This window comes from Ursus arctos, chromosome Y, assembly GCF_023065955.2.
Source record: "Ursus arctos isolate Adak ecotype North America chromosome Y, UrsArc2.0, whole genome shotgun sequence".
Classification (NCBI taxonomy): Eukaryota; Metazoa; Chordata; class Mammalia; order Carnivora; family Ursidae; genus Ursus; species Ursus arctos.
In genome coordinates, this window is record NC_079874.1 from 22,819,856 (window position 1) to 22,829,281 (window position 9,426).

Here is a 9,426-nt window from a genome sequence, read left to right on the forward strand (position 1 = left end):
GTCCCAGGATGTGCGCCCCACACCTGGCGTCCCAGCCCTCACTTCCAGGACCGCTGCATCTCTGTCCTTTGTGTTTCTAATAGTGCCAGCCGCCAGCCTCCAGCTGCCCCCGAGCCCCACGAAGCTCCGGCCCTTAGTCTGGTCACACGTGTTCCCCGGCTCAAAGTCTCAGTCTGCTCTCTCGCGGGTGGGTGCCGGTCCTCTGGTCCGCCCGCTCCCCAATGCAGGTGGCTACCACTTCCGGGGGCCGAACGTGGCGGCTCCCTCCCCCTTCCATTTATCTTCTGATATCCGTTTGCGGCTTCACGGCTCCCCGCTTCGTACCTCAATACTCAGTGCTGGAGATGTTCATTTGTAGAGATCCAGGTGTATCTTCCTGCATCTCAGTGTGGTTCCGTGGATGTTCAGGCTGGTCTGGTACCTATCCAGCTGGACTCAGGGGACCGTCTGGAAATGGGGTCCCCTACTCGTCCACCATCTTAACTCCCTTCTCTCATTTCCCGTGCTTCTCATTCCGCCGGCGCTGTCCCTATGGCTCCCGCAGCCCACGTGGGTTACCATGCGATTGATGCGGCAGCAGAGCCACCTGTGACCATTAAGCGCAGGTGAAACTTGACTGCGAGGAAGACCATCAATGTCCACGTAGCTGCGGAGCGTCGCCACCTTTTTCAAATATATTTTAATCTAGATACTAATTGCCAGGTAAAGAGACTGTACTCAGTCTTGAATCAATGTCATGTTAAGAATATATCTGCAGCCTTCCTATTCTGGCCATTCATAGTAAATTTCAGAATTTTCGTTGAAATGGCCTTTCTATATCTAAGTTTGTACTCATTGGACTACCTGGGGAAAAAAAGTAGAGGACGATGAAGCCTGGATTTTAACAACATAATTTCCCAATATAGCTTTCTGTGAAAAAACTCTAACAGCCCTCACTGATCTGAGATGCTGCTAGGATAGATGATCCTATAAGATTGCCAAGGCAGTGTTAAGGATTTGCTACAATTAGTGTCCATATTTGGAAAGGTTTCTTTTTCTGCTGTGGCAGTTTACCACAAAAGGAATGTTTTCCTTACAACTGCAAAGCTGTAATTGGATCAGGAGTTCCTTGGTTTGAGTTAATAATAGTTACTTGACACAACTTTGGAAAGTCAAATGGACAGCAAGTCTAGTGACAAAACCAGTTTTGTGACTTGATCAAATTGAATTTACATTTTTCCAGATTGTATAAATACATGCACATTATTTTAGTTAGGATCCTAGACACCGTGAAAAATTATTTGGAGTGTATGTGTGTTTAACACTGGGTGTTATACGCGAGTAATGAATCATGGAACTTTACCTCAAAAACAGGGATCTACTGTATGGTGACTAACATAATATAATAAAAAATATTTCATATATATATATATACACATATATATATGTGTATACATATATATACATATATATATGTGTATATATATATACATATATATGTGTATACATATATATATATGGCACTTATTTCTTTTTAAAGTTGAAAGTTGAAACAACATCCTTTCTTAAATGGGCATTGCTGGAAGGTGGGGAGGTAGGGGGATGGGGTAACTGGGTGATGGACATTAAGGAGGGCACATAATGTAATGAACACTAGGTGTTGTATACAACTAATGAATCTGGAGCAATCTCTGAAATTGATAATACACTATATGTTACCTTAATTGAATTTAAATAAAAATTTAAAAATAAAATCAAATAAAATACGGCTAGAGATGGGCCTACTTCTATAAGGTTGTGATTACTAATTGAGTAAATGCTTATCATTTAATTAGAACAATGTCCAGAATATAATAACTTGATAAATGTTCAATATTGTTATTATCACTAATTTTACATTATCAATCTTTGAATTTTAAAGCTGATGATGGTTCATTGACAGATATTTAGCAGACTAACCAATTTCCAGATACTTTTCTAAATCTGCTTCAAGAAGAATGCTTAGGGCAGAGAACACTGTAGAAAAAAAGCAGTTGTTTAATATGGAGCATGCTCAACATATCCTAAAAAAAATTCTCACAACTTGGTCCATCCAGCCTTATCTGGTATTGTATCACTGGGGTTTTCAAAGAACTGTGTTATAGAGTGTGATCATGTTCCTCAGGAATCATACAGGGTAGCAATTAGTAAGTGAGATGTACATCTTGCTCTGTTGAGAGGTGGCTCACTGATAAATTGGATGTACGTTAGACTTAGAAAATTTTTGTATTGAAAGTTTTCCTGTGCTGCCCTAATTCTGCAAGGCCTGGTTTTAACTGTGTAGTGTTCCACTGGTAACCAAAATAATGATTCTTTCTAAATGTAAGAACTGTCGTGAATGTTTATTGACTACTGACTATGTGCTATGATTGTGGTTCATTAATGTAAAAGCACTCAGATGCATATAAGCACATTTTATAGATAAGAAAACTGAGGCACTGTGTGTGTCTGTGTGTGTGTATGTGTGTGTGTGTGTGTGATCAACAGGATTTTCTTTAGGCAAGTCATTGACAAACTAATTATTCTGAATTCTGGTGAGAAAAGCTTGGCATCTCTGAAGAGAAAGTTTGTTGGCATGGCAAAAAGGATGAAGTAAATCTACCAGGGCATTTTGACTATGCTTCTGTCATTGTGTTAATGCTGCTAGGCCTTCTCAGTATTTGTGAGCTTATTTTATCCCTTTGATAGGTTCTAGATTCCTTAAGGATAGGAACTTACTGTTTTTATGAGGGCATGGAATAGTGACTTAAATGGTGTTAAATAAATATATACTGAATTGATTAAAATCTCTCCATGCCAATTCTTTTAATCATAATTTTTTAATAAATCTAATTGTTTTAAAAATCAGCCTATTTCAATAACAATACTCTTTCAGTAAATCTATATTTATTAATTATAAAAAGTGATTAAGGGGCTTTAATCATAAAGTTATTAGAATAAAGTTACTGGATTAAATTACTGTAAGCACTGTGTGCCCTGCAAAGAATGTTTATAAATACACTTGTGTGTGTAGGAAGAAAAAAATTAAGTATGCATGGGTTAATATTTTGAAGATGATTAGGTAAAATTTGCACTATTAAGGATTATGAAGTGAAAGAAATCTGTTTAATAAAAAATTTCATTGGAAAAAATTTAATAATTTTTAAATTAGTATATTATTAAGCATATCATATGATTTCATTTAAAAATGTTTTTTGTAGAATCAGTAGAAACAAAAGTCCAGATTCTGATTGGAAGTATAAAATCAGTGTTCCAGATTCTAATTCATTTTGTAATATAAGCATTTTTCAAGACTTCAGTTTCAGTGACTATACATAGTCAATTTTTTTTCTTTATCAATTATTAGGACTCATATATAAACTAACACAAAAAAACATTTGAGGTACCGTATTTTAAATTTTCTCTAAAACAATAGTGTCATTTTCTTGCCAAACCATCTGTTTGTGGTTGTAAATTCTAAATTCTCTCAAGTGACATGAAATTTTATATTTAATTCACAAGCAATACATGGATTTTTTAAAAATATTTTATTGAATTCTAGTGGTTCTTATTTTTAGTTACAGAATTTACTAGTAAACCTACTGCAGGCACAAATCATCATGTTCTTGTATCATTTCTAAAAGGAACTGAAATATCTACTTCTCTCATTTTCTGATCTTTTAATCCTGAAAAAATAGCAAAGAAACATTTTAATTAATTTACAAATATTTTTAGAGAGTACATGTACAGTAACATTTATAGCTTCAGTTTTACTTGAAAAATCTACTATAAATTAAGTTGGACTGTATAATCTCCAAAATTTTTTGTTGTTTCATTGTTGTCAGATATATGTTGTTCACAAAGGTAGCCCTACCTCAGGACAGTTGCAACCTATTATGTAATATTAAAATTACCATAGGTATCTTTCTTTGAGTACTTCTTGTCTGCTAGACTCTCAGTTAATCACTTTATTTTATTTCAATAAACAACTCTAAGAAGTTATCCATTTAAAATCTAAATTTATACATGCAGAAACTAAGTTTTAAATAGTTGAAACTGCCTAACTGAAGTCACCTTTGTGTAAATAGTTTGATATGGCCTTATTTATTACTAAACCAAAAAATGTATTTTCAATATAGTATATATATATAATCTATAATCTGTATCTCTTCATTAGAGAACATAAAGTTTAGACTAAAATAATTGACTACAGGGTCACCTGGGTGGCTCAATTGACTAAGCAGTTATATCATGATCTTCTCCCTCTCCCTCTGTTCCTGTTCCCCTGTTTGTGCTCTCTCTCTCTCTCTTTCTCAAATAAATAAATAAAATCTTTGAAAAAATTTGCTGTTTCCTTACCTCTTTAAAATAAATAAATAAATAATAAATAAATAAATAGTAGGTATATGACATTATTTGTTATACAATCAATTCTCAAAAATTTTGTCCCATATCCTGATAAACTCATAATTATAAAATCTTATATTGGATATAATATAATTTTTAATTGAGAAATTGTTTTACTATTTGTACTATAAATACAAACACTTGAACAAGCTTTTAAAATTATCTGATCCACCACCTTTCCCCAATTTAGAGATAAAAAATAAAGACCATAAATTTGAAAGAATTTGTGCAACACCAATTTCTTCTTTGGGGCAAAGCTAATACTAGAACCTACATATTCTAGCTAGTCACCCAGGCCATTTCCATTTAGTCTTTCACTTCTTCCAAGTAGCAAAGCACCTATTGCATTTGTAAATTGTAGAATTACATAAACTTCCATACACAGTACTGAGATTTAATAGGAATGGAGGAAAGTCACCCTATTGTATTTCTAATTCATGTAAAACTTCCACTAATGAAAGATTATCTTAGGCTACAATTTGGAAAATTCTTATTATAAATTAATCTATTCATCTATTAATTCTAGCATTCATTGCTAGGATTAATGTTAGGATCTAATGCTAAAACTCTGCCTAGCTTAACTGCCTTCATTACATTGAAAACCTCCTAACACAGGTTTCTTTTAGATCTTTTTTTTCTTTTTTTTTTCTCTTAAATCTTAAAAGAAATTTTGCACATACCATGTTTTATATTCTGATGTTTGCATTCTCTTCACTCCCAAAATTACTTTTGGTACCTTCAGTGTATTTCTAGCCTGTTGCTAATGAAATGATTGAAAGATAAGGAAGACTGATATTCCTCATACTGTGGCCATAAAATGAATGTATTTTGGTAGTCTATATTGTTGCTGGAATTCAAAATTATATATTTTGAACCTACTATAAATATGCTATGTAGATAAATATCATTTTCCCAGTGTTGTAGTGTCTTCAAGGGATACTCACCACTTCCTCCCGCTTGGTCTTGTCTGTTGCTGGCCAAGCTTCTAGAGGCAGGTCAGGAAGCATGGGGGGCAGGGGCTGTATGGGGAACATCGGAGGCAGAGGTGGCTGTGGTGGCAGGGGCTGGATGGGGTGGTGAGGCTGTGGCTGGACGGGCTGGGGCTGGAAGGGCTGCTGGGCAGGCAGAGGGAGGTTTGGCTGGTGGTGTTGGGTTGGAGTCATGGAGTGTTGGCCAGGAACTGGCATCACTGGTTGCTGGGGGACCACGGGCTGCTGAGCTGGCACCATGGGGATGTGGTGATGAGGCTGCAGGGCGTGATTCGGGGGATTCTGCTGGGACAGCACAGGAATGATTTGGTGGTGCAGCCATCCACCCATGGGTTCGTAACCATAGGAAGGGTACTGGTGAGAAACAAAAAGTCAGGTTTACCATTGGCTCCATTGACTTCCAGATGGAGAAGTAGTCATGTTTTTTCTTTGTAATTTTGATAATCTGAATACTTATTCATTTTTCCTTGTACAAGAACTTCTAACTGTGCACATAGATATGACTTTTACAAACTAAATTTCCCATTAGTATCTGTATGTGGCATAGGTATATTATCTCAGTTAAAAGAAAATTGAAATACGTGGTTAATATTGTAAGGGAATAAAGAATAAAAAAAATCTGCATACCGGATGCCGTATGTTCTGGTACCATTTCAGAGGTGTAAGCACCTTAAGAGAAAGAGACATTAGAACACATCTGTTTTAATTTACTTGCATGAAATACAGACTCACTAATGCAGTCCTGTCAAAATTGGTAGCCTGAAAACGTGAGTTCTACAGAAGAAACAATAAGGTAAACATTTGTCAGATATTTCCTATGGTTAGGCAGTGTATTACATCCATCACCTTTTTCATGTTTTCTAACATACTCTAAAGCAAATGTCACTACTGTCACTTTTACAGACAAGGTCATGTGGAATTAAAGAGGCTCATAATCTTAATGAGGTGATTCTGTTTAATTTCATGGCTCCTGCTGTTCTTTGCAAGAGCAAAACAAAACAAATTTAATGTGATATAAGATTAATTATATCTTTTTTTTGTCTGGATGTCATAATGAAAAAATAAAAGACAAACATTGTTTCTCAACTAAAACACAGATTTTCTGGTTAAATATATCAACCTTTTAAGATATAACAAAATTTGCCTCAAATTGTTAACATTTTTCCTCAGTTTGTATAAGTAAACAGATTCACAGATTATCATCTGAACATGAAAGAAGTTAGAGTTTCATTTCTCCAAAAATAGTATTGTACTTGGATAATCTCAGGTCCTGGGACACATTCATGTAGTAGTATAGCATTTGATATCAGTACAAGAAGCAATTATTAACATTGCTCGGGTTACACTTAACAAAGCACTTTTATATTGCTTAACTATTTTGCTCCTCAAACTATTTGTAGTGTGGGCATTATAATTATTTCCCTTCTTCAGATGAAAAAACCAAAGTTCCTGAGAGGAAAATGATTTGCCCAAGTTCCTGTGGTTGCTGTGTGGTTGAGGAGACCTTCAAACCTGATTTCCAGACACTGCTTGCTTTCCATTGCTCTGAGAATATGTCATATATCTCTTGGTCATTGATCTTTCAGTAAAGACAAACAAGGGAGACACATAGAGTGTGAACATCTTAGAATCAGGAGTTTCTAGCTGGAAAGGATCTTAAATAACATCTTACCTGACTGCCCGACCTTTCACAGGCTGGAATAGAACAAAGCTGTTCAGCCAGAGTTCACTTTCTGCCCTACCTTGCAGCCCCACCCTGAGTGGTAGTTCATGATGGATAGCTTTATAGCCGTATAAGGAGGAGAAACTGAGTCAGAGAGGCCAAGTAGGAGTGTGCTGGGGCAGTGCAGGCTTGAGGCAACCCATCAAACAAGAAAGCTGGTAATGTGAACTGAAAAGGTGGGACTGAGAAATGTCTTGAAGAATCAACACACTATTCTTTGCAGAGCCCAGGGCATTGTTAACTCAAACAATGGTCAAAATTAGTAAAGAGAAAAATTACCTCATAGCTGAAGTTGATATAACCAGGGTGCCCAGGATGAGGTGGTAGCTTTTATAGAGGGGAAAGGAGAAGAAAAAGAAAGAGGGAGAGGGAAAGAAATAGAGAGGGAGGTAAAGGTAGAGAAAGGAGGAAGGAGGGATAGCAAGAGAAAGAGGGAGAGAGGGGAAGAGATTAAGTCAATATGCAATTGTCCACATTAAGAAAAACTACTTTAAAAGAATCTGTATGGTGCAAATATATTTGAAGTTTACTTTTGTCTGAACATGTATACTGTGTAGGAGAGGGGCCCTCTTATTTTAAAGAGGTCCAGAACAAGTAAATGACTTTCCCAAGACTTGGAAGCAAAAACCAATGCATGGTTAACCTCCAGTGATTTTCAGACAACCCCCACATCCATGTTGTCAACTAATGCTACTGTATCCCATCCCCCATTTTATATCTTAATGAAACTCACTCCATCTTGGAAAAAAAGATGTATTTCTCTTACATAATTACGAAATATCAACAAGAGAAGAACTGTCTCACAAACCTTCCCTTATAGATCAGGAGGTAGATAAGTCCTTAGGTATCAAAGAGATTCCTCACAATTGTCATGCAAACCACATCAACAACAACAAAAGAAAGAAATACCTGTGAATTATTGGTGAATATGAAAATATGTGTGCAGTAAAGTGGAAACATTATAAATCCCTTGAAAATTGGAAGACCTGATTTATAAAATTTAAACTGATTCTTTTTATTATTCTGTCAAAGTTTTTATGGCAGAAAAAACTTAAAGTTCAAAAAAAAAAACCAACCTGAAAAATTATCTACACCAGGACTATCTGTCCCATCAAAAGGGAGGCCATGTGACTGATGCCTGCTATGTGCAATGCCAGTTGGCTCTGGAATTGGGGAAAGGGAGAAGGGAGAGCAGATATCAAGCTAATTAAGGCTCTATTATTTTTAAATGCTCATATTTACTAAAATGGCTTATTTACTCCCATCTGAGTGTGAGTTATTTTAGTCATGCAACTGCTCTTCCTATACATTCTTCATATAAGCCCCCAGGGAGTAGCTGTGTTGAATTGAAGAATGGAAAAAGGGCTCTATTTGTAATTCAAGGGCCTGTCGGAATACTAGAAATTGCCACAATGCAGGATTTCAGGAAGGCAGAGCACAAAATCTTGTTCTTGTGGGTGAGAGAGGAAGACAGGAGGCTGATATGCAACATTTTCTGGCTTCTGGTTTATCAACTGTTCTTTATGCCACCAAAAAGCAGCTGGGTTCTGCTTTGCCTGCATATGATCTAAGCTGTCAGATCTTAATGTACCTATGTCTAAAGAGAATGGTCCAGATTTCCAGGTTGTACATTTGAATGTAGAAAATATCCAAATGAATTTTGCACAACCACATGGGAAGTCATGTGCTTAGCAGGAGCATCCAAAGGGATCTGGCCTCTGACAACAAGGAGATGGTTCAAGAAGGAAATTCCTAGCACCCAAATCTTACCATCTGAAGGATAACAACGCTAGGATTTGCAGAGCAGGAAGAGACTTGGATTCTTATGAGAAATTGGGTTTTAGAGAAAACTTACATTTTTGTAGTATTTGCCTAAGGTGATAGAGCACTTTCTCTGGACCCCTTTCAAGGGTCCCTTCCAAAAGTTTCACTCATACTGTCTTAAACCGTAAGTTTAACAGCTATAGGGCAGATTTTTATGTCCAAGCTTGTGAAATTGGATATTGATTTACACAAGAAGCATTTTACTCACAGGCATAGTGAAGGCTGCTCCCAGGAGGCAAGCAAACAAAATCCAGGTCCCCATTTCTTATGGCCCTGAAATATAAGTCAACACCTGCCTTTCTCATCTCATCTCAAATATGCATACAATTAGTGCTTCATAAAATACATATAATTCACATAACTCTATTGCTAGTAAAGAGGTTGGGACCATCCACTGTATTACTTTATTCATATGTAATCTCTAGTTCTTAACTCATTTTATTGTTTCTGGGGTCACAACAATAAAGATGATTTTCACTTAGATTG

The 9,426-nt window shown here is 36.3% G+C and overlaps 1 protein-coding gene across 1 annotated transcript; it reads right to left on the reverse strand.

Moving 5' to 3' along the window:
* Positions 1–5,333: 5,333 nt before the first annotated feature.
* Positions 5,334–9,202, reverse strand: LOC113249163 (amelogenin, X isoform-like). Its single transcript, XM_026490695.2, has 5 exons — positions 9,149–9,202; positions 7,396–7,443; positions 6,126–6,167; positions 6,021–6,062; positions 5,334–5,747 (listed from the first exon to the last, which is right to left on the reverse strand). The coding sequence occupies exons 1-5, from the start codon at positions 9,200–9,202 to the stop codon at positions 5,334–5,336; spliced, it is 600 nt and encodes a 199-aa protein (XP_026346480.2).
* Between the last annotated feature and the right edge of the window lie 224 nt (positions 9,203–9,426).